The sequence below is a fragment of the Balaenoptera ricei genome, chromosome 1, assembly GCF_028023285.1.
Source record: "Balaenoptera ricei isolate mBalRic1 chromosome 1, mBalRic1.hap2, whole genome shotgun sequence".
NCBI classification, from domain to species: Eukaryota; Metazoa; Chordata; class Mammalia; order Artiodactyla; family Balaenopteridae; genus Balaenoptera; species Balaenoptera ricei.
Genome location: NC_082639.1, coordinates 112,475,152 through 112,493,787, shown reverse-complemented (window position 1 = coordinate 112,493,787; position 18,636 = coordinate 112,475,152). Strand labels below are relative to the sequence as shown.

At 44.0% G+C, this 18,636-nt stretch overlaps 1 protein-coding gene across 1 annotated transcript in view; it reads right to left on the bottom strand.

Annotated features, from left to right (window-relative positions):
* Positions 1–18,515, bottom strand: part of TDRD10 (tudor domain containing 10) — a 42,822-nt gene extending 24,307 nt beyond the window's left edge. Inside the window, exons 1-6 of the mRNA XM_059901954.1 lie at positions 18,478–18,515; positions 15,186–15,214; positions 14,775–14,854; positions 13,774–13,832; positions 2,662–2,732; positions 1,851–2,007 (exon numbers count right to left, since the gene is read on the bottom strand). Of these exons, the coding sequence (XP_059757937.1) occupies positions 1,851–2,007; positions 2,662–2,732; positions 13,774–13,832; positions 14,775–14,854; positions 15,186–15,187 (369 nt within the window). The 5' untranslated portion in view covers positions 15,188–15,214; positions 18,478–18,515. The remainder of the gene's footprint in view (positions 1–1,850; positions 2,008–2,661; positions 2,733–13,773; positions 13,833–14,774; positions 14,855–15,185; positions 15,215–18,477) is intronic.
* Between the last annotated feature and the right edge of the window lie 121 nt (positions 18,516–18,636).

Genomic DNA, 18,636 nt, shown 5'->3' with positions numbered 1-18,636 from the left:
GAGGGCTGGGTTCAACTGAGAGCGGGGTTTTGCAAGATATGACCTAGTGAGCTAAGGGAATTCAGGTCGTTTGAACTAAGGTAGTTATAACTATGGAATCTCAGCTAAGAAGGGAAGTGAGGGAGCAAAGAGTGTTGAACAGTGAAGAAATGGTGAGGCAGTGAATTTTGGGTCCCAGTGTGTCTAATCATTAGACTGGGGCCTTTAGAGCCTTGCTACTCAAAATGTGGTCCCAGGACCAGTAGCACCAGCACCACCTGGCACTTGTGAAAATTCTCAGGCCCTGCCCCAGATGCCCTCAATCAGTATCTCTGCAGGTGAGGCTCAGCAAGCTGTTTACCAAGCTCATCAGTGATTCTGACGCTGTTAAAGTTTGAGAACTGCTCCTCCAAAGTAACAGAGCTGCAAAGAAGGGGAGAGGGGCAGAGTGGGATGCTCGAAATGGATATTTTGGAGACGTTCAGTTATGAGCAATGACAAGGTCTGAGATATAACTCAGGGAATGGGAAACTGTGACTGAGTGGAAGAAAAGATCAGTAAAGATAAATGGTCTAGAAATAAGGGGCCAGACTCTTAGATCATCCACAGGGACACAATGTGAGTGTTATTAAGAGAGAAAGACAGTGAGTCAGAAGCTGAAGTTATCGGGAGGGGGGGGGGCATGACAGCGAGAATGGCAGATGACTGCAACCAAGAAGGTCAGTACGTAGTATAATCTGACAGCCTGCCCTTCCAAGAGCTAGAGTTTAAGGAGAATGGAAAAAAAATATTTTGGACTAGCAAGGGGAGCCACCTCTGACAATCTTACTGTGGTGATTCCAATCCACCTCTCAACTCCCATCTCCAACTTCTGCAGCAATGGCTGACCTTGTTAACTGCCTGCCAACAGGCATTCTCCCTTCCCTTGCTGACAGATCCCCAAGTTTAGCAACAATGTACCTATTTTAAAAGCTATACTTTCTAGCCTCCTCTGCATTGAAGGTCACCAGTTGTAGTTCTCTCCAACACAACAGAAGCAGAATTGTGGTCAGGCTTCTGAGAATGCGGCTTTTATGAGGATACAGTCTCTCGACCCTCTGCCTCTCCCCTTCTTCCTGCCTGGAACTCTGATAACATCACGGAGTGCCCATACCAACCTTGGACTCCTTACCTCCTGAATTCTTCTACAGGAAAGAAAAACAAATAGCTAACTTGTTTAAGTCACTGTCGGCTGCATATATGAGGAAATCAGAACAAGTCAATCGCTAACAATTCAGGCTCTGAAGCGGGATGCTTTGCTCCTGGTTCACCTTTACCTACTGAGAACGGGCCCACCTCACCAGAGGGATGCTCCCAGGGCTTAGTTATGGGCCTTCTCGTCTCTGTCCACAAAGGCAGCCGCCACCAGGCGCTAACCCACCATTAACTCTCCCCTTCCAATACCTCACATTTGTCCTCCTGCCGGGAAGGACCAGATTTTATTCACTTTTGTCTTACTTACCCTCACACCAGCAGCCAGAACAAGGCTGTGCAAACAATAGATACTCAATTAATGTCTGCTACGTTAAACAAGTAAAAGCCTCAATTTCAATAACCCACGTTGAAAAGGCCCTGACTGAATTGCCTAATAACCCATTTTTTGTCCTTGCTAAGAATACAGCCTTCCTTTCATTTCAAAATTCCAAGTTTTCTATACTAACCTTGCTCCCAACTGTTAAAGGTCATAAAAGCCCCCGAATTTCATCCCAGCCCCTGCTTTGTCCACAGTAAGACTGGGATGGAAGGAGGAGGAAAGGACAGAAAGCAAAGTCGGCCAAGCTCTGAAGAGTGAGCACAGAGCAACCCAGAGCACAGAGAGGCCAGACACCGACCAGCAGCTCCTGGGTCCACTCAGTCACATCAGGGGTCCTCTTGGGAGACCTTCTGTTGGAATTCACGTACAGTTTTCGTTTGTGGAAGAGCTTCCCATTCAGCTCCTGGATCGCAAATGCCACTTTCTGCATGGAGCCCACATCTACAAATGCGAAGCTGCAAAGGAAGGAGAGGGCAGCTCTGAGCCCGGCTCAGAACAGAGCCGCAGGAGGGCACCAAGCCCAAGCCTAGGAAGAGTCTCCTCTCCCCTCCGTGGGGACAGGAGAGGGGCTGGGCCGACCCTAACACACAAGGAGGCCACAATGACATCCAGACTTGGGCTGGGATGGGCAGCGGGAGAGCCTGTCCTGGGTGTCCTGGGGATCGGGAGACACGTGCTGACCCTCTCACCATATACCATATGGCACGGCTCTGGGCTTCCTTCACACCGCTCCCCACAAAATTTCAAAGCCCTTTTACTGCCTGGAAAATAAGAAAGGGAAAATATGAGTAGGTCCAGATTTCAGGGGCAACCAAGGCTGAGGGAGGTACAGTAACTTGCCTCGAGTCAGAAAACAGAGCAAGGACATGACCAAAAGCAAACCCAGGTCTCTGGACTTCTAAACCAAGGTTGTATGGATAAGGCAGCATTAGTTGCCAAGTCAGAGGGCTGAATGTGGAAAGGGGGTTTCCCAAATGTCACTCTGCCAAGTCGCAGTGGGTGTGGCTTTGGGAGTTGTTGAGCTAGTCTGTAACATCAGTGCATCAACAAAATGGACAAAGAGGAAAGGAGTTGCTTCCCAAAGAAAACAAAGGAAGAACAGTCATTACCATTTGCAGCCATTCTGGATTTTGTGGACATGGAGAGGGTTGAAGTCCTTTAGAAGGCACCGAATTTCCTCCTACAATGGCAGGGTTTAAAAGAGAAAGAGACCCAGAGACAAGACTTACAATCAGTTCTCAATGTTTCAGATCCCCAACCAGCTAATCTGTAATCAGCTGAACACATACTTAATGAGAACCTATGATGTGCTGAGCGTGCCAGGCTTTGTGCTGGGTGATGCAAATACAGAGACAAGGAAGATATGAGCCCTGCCTTCAATTGAAGCTCAACAGACGTGTGGGGTACAGACAAGTCAATCAAGTAAGCAGACCCTTTCACCAGAGGGTGCAAAACACCATAATGAGGAAGTACACACGCCTCCGGGAGTACACAGTATGGGTATCTAACTGAAATTTGGAGACGGTGGGCTTCCAGGAGGAAGTGACTTTTAATTTATTAGGAATCTAGGCTATCTCCCTTTCATCGCTACCTAGGTGGGGAGGCTTGCTTTAACCAAACCAACCATGCAAGGCCAACTGCCCCTGCTGACTCAGTCCTGTATTCGTGGCAATTTCCCTTCATTTCTTTCCTCACACGTCCGACAGACGTTCAGCAAACATGGGTTACACACAGCGTTATGCTGAGTGTTACAGGAGATACTGATTTGAATTTGACATAAGCCTTGCACTCAAGGAGCTTATAGTTTGTAAATGCGTGATCTCTAACAGATGGGGCGGAGTGAAGTCTGAGGGTAAAAGTAAGGCCTGGAGTGGGCAGTGCACTGAGGGAGGACACACCGTCGCTGGTCAGCCTCTGAGGGAGCGCTCATATCCACCACGCCCTTCTCTGCAAGGCTCCCCTCCCCACTTTCCCCACTGCAGCCTGGCCTCCACTGGCCGGGTATATGGTCACCTCCCCTCCCTGGACATTTCTCTATCCCACTCTCAACTCTCCCTCCTGCCTGCCCTCAGGCTGCCTCCCGTCCCAATGGACCCTGGTCCCACTCCTTCCCCTGGGCTGCCCTCCCTTTTCTGAGATAGCATCTACCCAACCCTGATGCCCTTTTGAGCGACACCCTATTTTTTCGCTTTTCTGCCAAAGGTGTAGAAAGAGCCGTGTCCGCTTAATGCCTCCGTTTCCTCCCCGCCCACTCCCCCCCCCCCCCGGCTGCCTGCAGTTTGGCCATGTTCCTGCTCTACTGAAAACACTTTCTTGCAGGTCACGGATGCACTCCCGCTGCCCACCGCAAAGGCTTCCCCTGAGGCCTCCCTGTCAACACCTACCTGCGCTTCTCCACTTCCTCCTTCCTCAGCTCCCCCACCAGCACATTACCACTATAAATTCCACACCTGTGATGAAAACCAATGTTTCCCTAGAAAATTCTACTTTGGAAAAATATATCTATACCATCTTCTGTTAAAAGCAGCTTTTACCAATCTAAAGTCACTTTGTTGGCTTCGGAAAAGAGAAATGCATAATGTATAGCTCATTTTTCTCAGTCTTCATATTTATATTACATTTAAATTCAAATTTTCTAATTTGCTTTTACTTTTAAATATTTAATGTTTATTACACATGAATCTATAAGATGCTGAGCAACAAGCAATTTGTGAGAACAAGCAATGTGTGCTTAGCATTTTCAGTTTATAAAGCATTTTCACATACCTTATTCCATTTGATCTTTAAAACCACCCTGTGAAGTGTACATTATTATTGTCCTCATTCTCAGAAGCATAAAATAAGGATCAGAAAGGTTAAGTGACTGTCCTAAAATTACACAGCCAATTTAGAGTCAGGATTTGAACCCAAGGCTTCTAACTTCAAATCCTACATTCATTTCGCGATATCATGCAAAACCATACCTTTCTTCTTGTCAAATTTTACCATAATTAAAATAAAAGAGGGAATTCCCTGGCAGTCCAGCGGTTAGGACTCCGCGCTTTCACTGCCGAGGGCGCAGGGTCAATCCCTGGTCGGGAAACTAAGATCCCACAAGCCGTGGGGCACAGCCAAAAATACATAGATATATAAATAATAAAATAAAAGAGAAAACTCCCATATTTTTGTACCTTCAATAGCAGATGTCAGGAAACCACAGCCTTGGGCCAAATCCAACCTACCACCCTTTTTGTAAGTAAAGTTTTACTGGAATGCAGCCATGCACATTCATTTACTTATTGTCTATGGCTGCTTACATGCTATTATTTACATTTTTGGCTAGAATACTTTATAGATGGCGTGATACTCTTCAATAATATTATATCGCTTTAGGAGGCTTGTATCTGGTTGTCTTACTTTTAGTGATGCTAAATTAACCAACAAATTCAGATAGTAACAGCCTGATTAAAACTGCCCATCAATATTTTACCTAATTGGGCTTCCCTGGTGGTACAGTGGTTGAGAATCCGCCTGCCAATGCAGGGGACACGGGTTCGATCCCTGGTCTGGGAAGATCCCACATGCCACGGAGCAGCTAAGCCCGTGCGCCACAACTGCTGAGCCTGCACTCTGGAGCCCTCAAGCCACAACTACTGAAGCCCATGCGCCTGGAGCCCTGCTCCGCAACAGGAGAAGCCACCACAATGAGAAGCCCACTCACCGTAATGAAGAGTGGCCCCCGCTCGCCACAACTAGAGAAAGCCCGCGCACAGCAACGAAGACCCAACGCAGCCAAAAATAAATAAATAAATTTATTTAAAAAAATATTTTACCTAATGCATTTACCATGCTCTGATAACTACTGTCTGAAACAGGTATTTTATTATGGTTTGCAGAATGATGATTTTCTATCATTTCTTCGGCATTTATGAGCTGAAGTTGCTCTGTAAAGAAATTTTTCTCATCCACTAGGGTCATTTGTTTGCCCTGAAATGGCACTGGTGTTGGAAAAGCAAGATAAACACTTATTCTTTCCCTTTAATTATCAAGTTTTATATTAATGAACTATTGTCTTGCTACCTTCAATGTGTCCAGCGAGCTTTGCTTTCTTTAGGTATTACTTCTTTAGGTATTACTACAAATTATTGCTTTTTATCACAGTAAGTTTTAATCAGAGGTAGTCATTAGTATTTTTGAAACGCAAATTGTCCCACCTTTGGCCTGTAGGACCCCCTTTTCCCTTGTTCTTATGCTTTTTTATTTTTATTTGGAAACTTTCAAACACACAGAAAATAGTATAACAACTCCCTATATACCTATCACTTAGACTTACTAATTCTCAACTCAAAAAAAGAAAAAAAAAGGAGCAAGCAAGGGCATCTGTTGCTTGTTTCCACTCCTTTGTGCTACAGCACGAACCCCCAATAAAGCTTTGCTTGCAAAAAGAAATTCTTAAGTCATGGACATTTACATGATTTCATCTACACCTCTCCCTACCACTAGGCTGTTCTGAAACAAATCTCAAACACCTCACCACTACATCTGCAAACATTCCAGCACATAGCCCCAAGCAACAAGTATCTCACCTCTAATCACAACCTCTCCCATCCCTTCAACCAAACCCTAATAGCCTTTGAGAGCTTTCCAGCTTTCTGGCATAACAGCTCCAGACCTGGAATCAGGCATTTCCCTAAGAAGGCCTAGTTCCTTTCAGTGGGGAATGGTATTTAAAGTGAGAAATCTAGCAGGTAGGAGCTTAATGCCACTGGGTTGTTACAGTACCAAGGTCTTTCAATGAACAGAGTTAGAAGATATGTATCTTTGAAAGGTAAAATAATCATTGTAATCATGGATTCTAACTCATATATAAGAGCTACAGATAGTTTTTATTTAATTTCTTTTATTTTTATATCTTTTCTCTTATGCTGAAAATCTTTATTCCTAACAACACTAAATACTTATTGTATCCTATTTTAAATATGTAACAGGTTCAAATAACAATACCAGATTACTACAGACAACAAAATTATTGAGTAAAGTTTAAGATTTCTTTGCAGTTCTTTTTATGCTTGTAGTATATCCTACTGAGGATATACAGTCAAAATACCATATTCTGAGGTCACCTGGAATAATTCTTTTCTCTGGCACATTTACATATTTTAAAGTCAAAACAATAATACAAGGTTTTGCGTTGTGGGTAGGGACAGAGAAGAGGGTGTCCCAGGAGAAGATGTCTGCATGGGGAGAAAACTCTGAGCCCTTCCTGATTGATTGTTTCCCTTTGGGGCCCCCAGGGAGAATCCTGAGATTGAAATCAGCCTCAGTTTAGAAATCCCTTTAGTAGAGGACAGAGCAGGGCTTTGCAGCCCTGGGAATTTTTTTGCACTGATTTTTTATTTGCAGAAAATTTAAAGTCTTATTTTTATTAATGCCTTTAAAAAGAGGTGAGATTTTACTATTGATTTAATATTCAATGACTAAAACTATCTTGAGTGCAAAAAATAAAAATTAAAAAAAAAAATACAAGGTAAGTTCAGAAATTGTGCCACCATCTCCTTTCTACCCTTTTTTCCTTCCCTCCCCAGAGGTCACCGTCTTTATTCCCTTTTTATCCTTCCATTGTTAATTTTGGCAAATTTAAAGAGATATTCCATTCTCTTCCTCCCTTCTGATGCAAAAGATTGTTTGATTCTAGGTGTATTTTTATACCCGCTGACAGACTGAATGTGAAGTGTGAAAAACATATGAGGTATGAAACGAGAATATTTCCCAGGTTTTGGGCCATGTACTGAGATGGGGAAGACTGTGGGAGGAGCAGGCTGGACACATTAAGTCTGAAATGCCTATTAGTTGCCCAAGTAGAGATAAGGACTAGGCAATTGAATATACAAGTTCAGAGTTCATGGGCAAGGTACAAGCTGGGAATACAGATAACTGGTCATGATTTTCTACTACCACAATCATATCACCTGCACTAATGACACTTATTTCTGCCTTTCCAATTCTTATTCTTTTTCCTTGCCTATTGTACTGACCAAGACCACCTGTACAATGTTGACAGTAATAGCAATAGCTGGTGTCCATATCTTTTTCCCGATCTCAAAGGGAAAGCTATCAAAGTTGTGTCCCTAAGTATTATATTTGCCGTACATTGTTAAGTCCTTAATCCATCTAGAATGCATTCCATGTATGTTATAAGGTAAAGGCCCAATTTCATTTTTCATGTATGGATAATGAAATGTCTCAGAACCAGTTTACTGAATAGTCCCTTCTTTCCCAACTGATCTACAATACCACCTGGTTACACACACCAACTGTTCATATATGCGTAGGTCTATTTCTGGACTTTCTACTCTGTTCCGTATGTTGACTATTAGCAATGCACCCACATCAAGGTCATCATTATTACAGTGGAAAATTTGCTTTCCTCTCTGTCCCCCTTATTCTTCTTCAGAAAGGTGCAGTTATTCATGGGACTGTTCTGATTCATGTAAATTTTAGAATCACCTTGTCAAGTTCTTTGGAAAACCTTTGGGTATTTTGATCACAATGGCATTGAATCTATATATCAATTTAAGGATCATAAAACTGATTCTTCTTATCCATCTCTTTATTTAGGTCTTCCTTAATGACCTTCAGTAAAGTCTCATAATTTTCTGTGTATATGTCTTGCACAACTTTTATTAAATTCTAGCTCTTTGTATTTTTTGCTCCTCTTGTATAGAAATACAATTGACTTTTGTATATTTAGCTTATATTCAACCAACTTAACTCTCAATAATTCTAACATGTCCAAGAGTCTTTCAAGCTTCAACTTAGGCAATCATCTGCAAATAATGACAGCTTTGTTTTTTCCTTTCCAATTCTTACACCTCTTATTTTTTTTATTTTCTCACTTGCTCTAGCTAAGAAATCGCATAAAATGTTAAACAGAAGTGATAGAGGCACTCATGTCTTGTTCTTGATTTTAAAATACTTCTGTTTCCCAAGTGATCATGTTTTCTGTGTATTTTTTGTAGATACTCTTCATCAGATTTTGGAGGTTTCCTTCCATTCACAGTCTAAATGTTTTTCTGTGAATTGGGTTTTTAACTTTATCAAAGGTTAAATTTTAGCTTGAAGGTTCCCAGACCTTGTAAGTAATATGGATTTAAACCCCAAGTCACAAGAAATCAGGCCTACTGTTACATGTTCTTGGGGAGACTGCTTAGCCCTACCAGCCCCAGATCCAGGCCAAGACAGATTAACTTCCTCAACACCACCCTGGGCCAATGAGCAAAGTTTCTGTGGTTCACACTTTCACTAAGGGTCCAGCCCTTGAACAATCCTGCTTTTGCGGGGATGTCAGTTACCATTCCCCTCCTCACATAGGCCCAGAGTGTCATCTCCTGTCCTGACATGGCTGTTATAATCCAATCTACTCTTTGGGTTTTGAGGTAGGCACAGAACCTAGGGCAATGGCCAGACTCTCCTGGTCCTGGTTATTGCTTATTTGGGGTCCTCTTAATTTTCCTTACTTTCTTAGGAGTCAGATATGTATTTAAAAGTGGTATTTCCTATATTTTAGCTTCTATTTCCAAGTATTTTCTTATGAGAGGGTTTTCAGGTTATCTAACCTATCATAATTATGGAAACAGAGGCATTTGAAGATTTTAAATCCATTTGGCATCATGAAGGTTACTCATATACTCAGCAAGACCAGTTTGAGAAAACTGGTGAGGGCAGAAAGCAAACCAATGGGTTCAAGAATAAGTGTGTGATCAATTTCAAAACTTACTACAAAGCTACAGTAAGCAAGTGCAGTACTGGCATAAGGAAAGACATACAGATCAATGGAATAGAAAGAGACTCCTGAAATAAACTGCTACATTTATGGTCAACTGATTTTTAACAAGGGTGCCAAAATAATTCAATGGGGAAAAATCATCTTTTTAGCAAATGATGCTAGGACAACTGGATATCTACATGCAAAAAAAAATGAAACTGACCCCTACCTCAAACCACACAGAAGAATGAATTCAAAAAGGATCACAGGACTTCCCTGGTGGCACAGTGGTTAAGAATCCTCCTGCCAATGCAGGGGACACAGGTTCAAGCCCTGGTCCACGAAGCTCCCACATGCCATGCAGCAACTAGGCCCATGCGCTACCACTACTGAGCCTGCACTCTAGAGCCCACGAGCCACAAGTACTGAGCCCACGTGCCACAAATACTGAAGCCTGCGCACCTAGAGCCTGTGCTCCGCAATGAAGAGCGGCCCCCGCTCGCTACAACTAGAGAAAGCCTGCACACAGCAACAAAGACCCAATGCAGCCAAAAATAAATAAATTAATTTTTAAAAAACAGATCATAGACTTAAATATGAGAGCTAAAACTATAAAACTCTTAGAAGAATGCATAAGTGTACATCCTTGTGATCTTGGATTAGGCAATGGATTCTTAGATATGGCACCTAAAGCACAAGCAACCAAAGAAAAAAACAGAAAATTGGAATGCATCAAAATTAAACTTCTGGGCTTCCCTGGTGGCGCAGTGGTTGAGAATCTGCCTGCCAATGCAGGGGACACGGGTTCGAGCCCTGGTCTGGGAAGATCCCACATGCCGTGGAGCAACTGGGCCCGTGAGCCACAATTGCTGAGCCTGCGCATCTGGAGCCTGTGCTCCGCAACAAGAGAGACCGTGATAACGAGAGGACCGCGCACCGCGATGAAGAGTGGCCCCCGCTTGCCGCAACTGGAGAAAGCCCTCGCACAGAAACGAAGATCCAACACAGCCATAAATAAATAAATAAATAAATAAAATTAAAATGTCTGTAATACACTAGCCAAATTAAAAAAAAAAAAATTAAACTTCTGTGTTTCAAAGGACACTATAGAGAAACTAAAAATACAACTGATGGGAGAAAATATTTGCAATCATATATCTGATAAGAGACCTGTGTCCAGAATGTATAAAGAACTCTTTCAACTCAATAATAAAAAGACAAACTGATTTTAAAATGGGCAAAGGATCTGAATAGATATTTCTCCAAAGAAGATATACAAATGGCCAAAAAGCACATGAAAAGATGCTCATTAATTATTAAGAAAACGCAAATCAAAACCACAATGAGATACCACTACACATCCACTAGATGGCTATAATCAAAAAGACAGGGACTTCCCTGGTGGCGCAGTGGTTAAGAATCTGCCTGCCAATGCAGGGCACACGGGTTCGAGCCCTGGTCCGGGAAGATCCCACATGCCGCGGAGCAGCTAAGCCCACGCACCACAACTACTGAGCCCACGTGCCACAACTACTGAAGCCTGTGTGCCACAACTACTGAAGCCCGTGCACCTAGAACCCGTGCTCCACAACAAGAGAAGCCACCGCAATGAGAAGCCCGCGCACCGCAACTAAGAGTAGCCCCCGCTCGCCGCAACTAGAGAAAGCCCGTGCGCAGCAACTAAGACCCAATGCAGCCAAAATTAAATAAATAAAATAAATGTATTAAAAAAAAAAAGACAGACAATAACAGATTTGGGCAAGGAAGTAGAGAAACTGGAATCCCCATACATTGCTGGTATGAATGTGAAATGGTACAGCTCTTTTGGAAAACAGTTTGGCACAGAGTTATCATGTGACCCAATAACTTCACTCCTAGGTATATACCAAAGACAACTGGAACATATGTTTACACATAACGTGTACACCAATGTGCAGAGCAGCATTATTCATAAAAATCAAAAAGTGGCAACAACCCAAATGTCCAGTGATGAATGGATAAACAAATTGTGGTATATCCATATAAATATTTTAGCCATAAAAAGGAATGAAGTACTGAGACATGCTATAAAACATGTGAACCCTGAAAACATTATACTAAGTGAAAGAACACACAAAATGCCACACGTTATATGACTTCATTTACATGAAATAGCCAGGATAGGCAAATCCATAGAGACAGAAAGTAAATTAGTGGTTGCCAGGGGCTGGAGGAAGAGAGGAAGAGGGACTGCTAATGGGTATGAGATTTACTTGGGGGTGACGAAAATATTCTGGAATTAGTGGTGATGCCTGCACAACCTTGTGAATATACTAAAAACCACTGAATTTTATGCTTTAAAATAATGAATTTTATGGTATGTGATTTATATCTCAATAAAAAAAGAAATGTTAATAAAGTAAAAACTCCTGGCTACTGTTATTGCTATGAATAATAGATCATCTTTCATCTCTGATCCAAGACTTTCATCTTTTACCAACCAAATCTGTTGGTTTGCAAGCAGGGTAAAGTCGCAGACACTTACTTCACGGTTCTTGATGAGGCATTAATGTTTTTCTGTTTTGTTTTTTTTTAATTAATTAATTGATTTATTTTTGGCTGCACTGGATCTTCGCTGCTGAGTGGGCTTTCTCTAGCTGCGGCGAGCGGGGGTTTCTCATTGCGGTGGCTTCTCTTGTTGTGGAGCATAGGCTCTAGGCGCGCAAGCTTCAGTAGTTGTGGTGCACAGGCTTAGTTGCTCCGCGGCATGTGGGATCTTCCCGGACCAGGGCTCGAACCCGTGTCCCCTGCGTTGGCAGGCAGACTCTCAACCACGGCACCACCAGGGAAGTCCGGCATTAATGTTAAAATAAGAAACTTCTTTTTAAAAACCTACTTCTTTAGCTCAAGTCTTTCCTCTCCTATGAGACTGGTCTGCGTTTGTTAAGTTGGAAGAAAGCACCGTGGGGAAGGCTGCTGCTTTCCTGTGAAGGGGGCAAGGATCAAAGGCCCCCTATACCACGGTGTGGGTCAGCATAGCCAAGCAAGCGCCAGGTGCTGGGCTGCCAAACAGGGTCTACTGGAGAGAGGTGGCAGAGCCTCTCAGTGCCTCGCCTCCCCAAGACCACTGCAGAACTGCCTGCAGGGCTCCTGCCCTCATCTCACTGTCAAATAATGGGTTGTAGCAGCCTGCCAACAAGAGGAAGGGGAATCAGCCCCACTACTCTCTTCTCTCAGATGCCACGAATCCCCCAACCCACCCCTTTGACTCTTGGTTTAATTCACTGGGTCAAAATGAATTACTTCATTCTCTGGGCTCCAATACCATGCTCTTCTCTCTTTGTCAGATAAAAACATAATAGGTCCATCTCTTTTTATGGTGAGTTGTTTACACGTCTTATCGATTATGTGGTTTGGTACTTGGGGGCAACTGGACATGGACTCAACTCTTGGCTGACCACTCACTAGGTCTGTGCACTTGGGTAGGGGGGACCTCTTAGAGCCTTGGCTGCCTCATCTCCAAGATGGAAATACCACCCACCACCCAGAGTTATTATAAGAATTTAATAAAACCACACTAATGAAGCATTTAGCCTATTTCCCAGAGCATCTCTGATAATTAAAATATAGTAACTGGTGTAAAAGGAATAAGGCACAATTTGAGCAGAGAAGATTGAGTTTAGCTAATTGGCAAGGGGGCACGAGACCAGGACATTTTTGAAAAATGTCTGACATGCAGCAGGGGCTCCACAAAAGTTACTTTCTCTCATCCTTCATCTAAGACTGAGCTTGAGCGCAAGGACCAGGTTATCTTTTAGGGTGCTGAGTGAGCCTCAGGCACATTATTCTGCATTACGCGCAAATTTTTTAATGTTCCAAAAAAATTAAAAAGCCAGGGGATGCTTCAAATCAGTAGATTACACTTCCGTTCTCTTTTCACCTGTACTTCAAATGCACTTATTACAAATTTTAAGGACTTATGTTGTTCTATAGTTATTTCAGGTTTGGTGGTCTGGCCTCCCCAAATAGACAGGAAGATTCCGGGGGTCAAATATGGTTGTTTATATTCTACTCTCTAAGTACACAGCCAACTGACTGAACTGGTTCATTTCAAAGTGAAATGAGTGTAGTTTCCTGGCTGAGACCCCACTGCTCCCTATGACCAAAGGATCGGCAATTGAACCCTCACAAGGCCCCCTTCCTAAAGGGAAGCTGCCTCACTGTGGCCCCTCCATTCAAAGCGATAAGGAGGGTGACCACCCATCCAGGTTTACACGGATGGTTGGATGCAGGATGCCCCACACTAAAAGTGGGAAGTCCAAGGCAAACTGTGAGTTGGCTGTGAGCTGGTCAGCGTAGTCACCAACTAGTGACTACTTGCACATTCGTAGCTCTAACATACCTTTTAAAACTGGTAAAACTGTTACTGGCAGGTTTAAGTCATATGGGGCAGACCAAAGAAGATAAGAAGCAACCGTTCACAGAGAGTGAAGCATACCTCAGAGATATCCAGCGGGAGATTGCCAACGTACACCTCTGTCTCTCTTTTCTTGAATCCTAAGAAGAAAAATAGCGAAAAAAAAGGCAGGTGTAAGGCTAGAGGATTCAGAGGAGTTACAACATGCGATAAGTGACACATTTTCCTCAATGTTAAGACATACACACACAGTCCCCTACAAACATTCCTCCCCCGTGATCAATGAACGGTTATACAGCACTCAATGGGTCAGCAAACACTTATCAGTGTTATGGGAGTGGTCCAGTGTTAAATGTTGGCCTTGGATATCACTGCCTTCAAAGCAGGAGCATACTCTCTGGGGGCTGGGAGGACAGCGAGTCATCAGCACACCAGGAATCCAGCGCTTTCAATGGGGTATTATGTAGTTTCAGGACCAACGGGGGTAGTATTTCAAAGTTAACATTCAGCTGAAGGAGGGAAGGAAGGGGGGTGGTTAATGCAGGAGGGAGGCAGAAGGGAATCCAGGCAGAGGGCAGAGCACACGCAAAGGCATGGAGATGCGAAAAGGCCCGGGCGCCTGGAGTCAGGAATAGCTAGACGCACGCTGCAGCTGGGTGAGTGGCGAGAGCAGAGGGAAGAAAGGCAGGCCAGGCCAACTGCTGAAATCGCTGACTGCTGCCCACAGCAGTCTCAGCAGAGTCCACTGGCTGTGAGAAGGAGGTGAGGGGTTTAATCAGAGAGGTGACATCCACACGGCTAGGTTGCAGAGAGATCACTTTGGAGATGGTGGAGGGTGAAATGGGAGGAGATAAGGATTAAAAAGAAGTATGGGGTTAGGAGCAGCGAGCGCAACAGCACCTGAGGGTCCGCACTGTGTGTGGCAGAGGGATGCATCCCTCACGTGAAAGGAAACGTGGTGACGGACTGGAGCAAGGGCAGGGTCTCAGGTTTCATGCTTGAAGAGAAACTGAGTAGATTAATTAGAATCCAGGTGATAGACTGAGTGTCCCAGCACCAGTCAAACCCCCAAGCTAACTCACTTGGAGATTTCTGTTCCTCCAACACTCCATTCTTCCCAAGTACTTCAGCAGAGGGTCGGAAGTCACTGCTGCTCCAGGACCTGTCAAACACAGGTCTTAGCACTGCACCTCCCAAGGCCAAACTCCAACAGAAGGAGTTTGGGCATAACAAGCAGGGCCCGGCATAAGCCTCCATACCCGCTTCCTGACAGAGGGTTTCCCTTCCTCCTTCCAGACTCAGGTTCCAAGCACGAAGCCCTCCACTGGATCTTTTTAATCACTAATTGTTAAAGCACATTTAGGGTCAGAATCAAAGGGCAAGAAATGCTGGGGTTGACTCCTAAGCTCTGGGCATTGGGAGGCAGGAGCAGGAGGAAGAGAAGGCTGTGGGGTGGAAGGAGGCTTGTTTATCAGCAAAAGCAAACAACTTACATGCTGCAGTTTCTTTCCAACAGGCTCTCCTGCAAAGCCAACCAGCCACAGTTAGAGGAATGCCAGGATCATTCACCATCACATTACTGAATAGGTGCTGTGGCGGGCAGAATCATGCCCCCCAGCAAAGTGGTCCATATCTTCATCCCCAGAACCTATTAAGGGTTCTGGTCACCAATTCCAATGTAGGGGGGGAGCAATTTTACCACACCACCAAGCACTGCTCCAGACACCAGCTGGGTGTCCTACAATGCAACTCAATTCTGATACTGTCTACCCAGGAGATAGCATCAGATTCCACAGGTTAAGGGCTCAGTCCCATAGGACTGCCCCGCTTCAGACACCAGTCACCTGCAAGCCCAGGTTGTCACCTGCACTTCTGACTGACCACCTATAGACTGGAGGTTCCCACGACCCCTCCTTGGGTCCCATCAATTTGCTAGAGTGGCTCACATCTCAGAGAAACATTTTCCCTACTAGATTGCCGTTTATTTAAAAAGTATATAACTCAGGAACAGCCAGATGGAAGAGATGCATGGGGCAAGGTATAGGGAAAGGGCACAGAGCTTCCATGCTCTCTAGGTGCGTCACTGTCCCCAAATCTCTACTGTGTTCACCAACCCAGAAGCTCTCAGAACCCATACTTTTGAGTTTTTATGGAGGCTTCATTGCAGAGGCATGACTGATTAGCCCTTGGTTCTTTTCCTGCAGGTAAGAAGGCTGTCAAAGTCATTTTAAAGGGATTTTTTTTTCTTTACTTTGGGAGAAACAAAAATTAAAACGTTAAATTTTAAAAGAAAGTAGTAACGCTGTCCTCTAAATTGTTCCCAGCTGTAGGAGGAAACTGCTTTAGTTGCAACTAAGTTTAAACAGAACTAACAGTGGTTAAGATAATTAAAAGGTTGAAGTATTGATGAATAAAAATAGAGAGGTTTATGGGCAGAATCAGGCTATGGCTGTTACTCCCAATTTCCTGGTAATCCCTGGAAAAGTCTATGGGCTTTTGGAACAGGGAGGGCACCAACACCTCCCAAGCAAGGGCCCAGCATAAATCTTTCAAAGATGCCTTTAAGGGCCTGCCAGGTGCTATGCTAACTAAACAGCTAATGTACGTTGTCTCATTTAATCCTCATGGAAACTCTCAGAACTTGCCATTATTACCCCACTGTACAGATGAAGTCCTGGAGGCTCAGAGACCATAATCTGGTAGTCTGTCCAAGATCACTTAATTTATGCTCACAAATAGAGAAGCCTGTTTTTTGAATTCAAACCATATGACTCAAAAGTCATGAGCTTCCACTCTATTGCTTGGTCTGGAAAAGTGTCTTATTTGTGTTTTTAAAAAGACAGAGTAGGACTTCCCTGGTGGCGCAGTGGTTAAGAATCCGCCTGCCAATGCAGGGGACACGGGTTCGAGCCCTGGTCCGGGAAGATCCCACATGCCGCGGAGCAACTAAGCCCGTGTGCCACAACTACTGAAGCCCTGGCGCCTAGAGCCCGTGCTCCACAACAAGAGAAGCCACCGCAATGAGAAGACTGTGCACAACAACGAAAAGTAGCCCCTGCTTGCTGCAACTAGAGAAAGTCTGCGTGCAGCAATGAAGACCCAACGCAGCCAAAAATAAATAAATTTATTTAAAAAAAAAAAAAAAGACAAAGAGTATATAAAGAACTCTTACAACTCAATAATAAGGCAAATAGGGAGTTCCCTGGTGGTCTAGTGGTAAGGATTCGGCGCTTTCACTGCAGAGGCCTGGGTTCAATTCCTGGTCAGGGAACCATCCTGCATGCAGCCAGGCGCAGTCAAAATAATAATAATAATAATAATGCAAATAAACCAATTAAAAGTGGACAAATCATCTGATAGACATTTCTCCAAAGATAAACAAATGTCCAATAAGCACATGAAAAAGACTCTCAACATATTTAGCCATTAAGGAAATGCAAATCAAAGCCACAATGATACATCACATCCACTAGGAGGGCTATAATATAAAAGACAGACAATAAGTGTTGAGATGTGGAGAAATGGGAACCCTCATATTGCTGGTGGGAACGTAAAGTGGTGCCGTTTGGCACACAGTTTGGCAGTTTCTCAAAAAGTTAAAGAGAATTCCATATGACCCGGCAATTCCACTCCTGGGTATCTACTCAAGATAAACTAAAATTGATGTCCACCAAAAACTTGTTCACAAATATTCACAGCAGCATTGTTCACAATATCCAAAAAAAAACAACTCAGGGACTTCCCTGGTGGTGCAATGGTTAAAGAGTCTGCCTGCCAATGCAGGGCACACGGTTTCGATCCCTGGTCGGGGAAGATCCCACATGCCTGCCATGGAGCAACTAAGTCCTTGTGCCACAACTACTGAGCCTGCGTGCTGCAACTACTGAAGCCCACACACCTAAAGCCCGTGCTCCGCAGCAAGAGAAGCCACCGCAATGAGAAGCCCACGCACTGCAAGGGAAGAGTGGCCCCAGCTCGCCACAACTAGAGAAAGCCCACACGCAGCAACGAAGACCCAACGCTGCCAAAAATAAATTAAATTTTTTAAAAAAGAAACAACTCAAATGATCATCAATTGACAGATGAACAGATAAATAAAATGTATACCCAAAGAATGGAATATTATCTGGCAATATAAATGGACTAAAATATTGATAAATGCCACAATGTGGATGAATCTCAAAAACGTGATGCTACAGTAAGAAACCAGACACAAAGGGCCACATATTGTATGATTCCACTTATATGAAAAGTCCAGACTAGACAAATCTGTAGAGACAGAAAATAGATTGGTGGCCGCCTAGGGCTGGGGGGGGGGGGGGCGGGGAATGAGGAGTGATTGCTAACAAGGTTTCCTTTTGGCGCCCCAAATGCTCTAAACAGGGAAATGTTCTAAAATTAGATTGTGGTGATGGCTGCACTGTAAATATACTAAATACCGTTTAATCGTACACCTAAAACAGGTGAATTTTATGGTATGCAAATTTTACCTCAATAAAGTTGTTTTTTTTTTAAGGTAAGGCACATTTTCAAGAATGGCTGGTATAAGCAAGCATTTCTTTTCCCACTCCACCTCACAAACCAACGCCCACACAAATGAAGCCAATGAGTGGCCAGGATCATTCAGTCCCCATGGCTTGTATTGGATTTAGAACGTATTGCTTTAGCCTCAACAGCACGTTTAGTTTTTTAAGCTAAAAAGGTTTTAAATTTAAAGTTTTTAAATTCAGTCTGCTATCCACTCCCACCCACCAACCCCACTAAAAATCAGTTCTGCAGACGCACCTGGCGAGAGCAAGCGACAAGCTCCGAGGGGTAACACACGCCCCGCCACCCTGGAGAGGAAATGAGAAGTGCAGTTTCCACAAACGCCTCCCAACGCTCAGGTCCCCGCCACCGCCTGCCCGGCAGCCCGGGGCCAGGAACCAAAAAGCCGTACCTCCC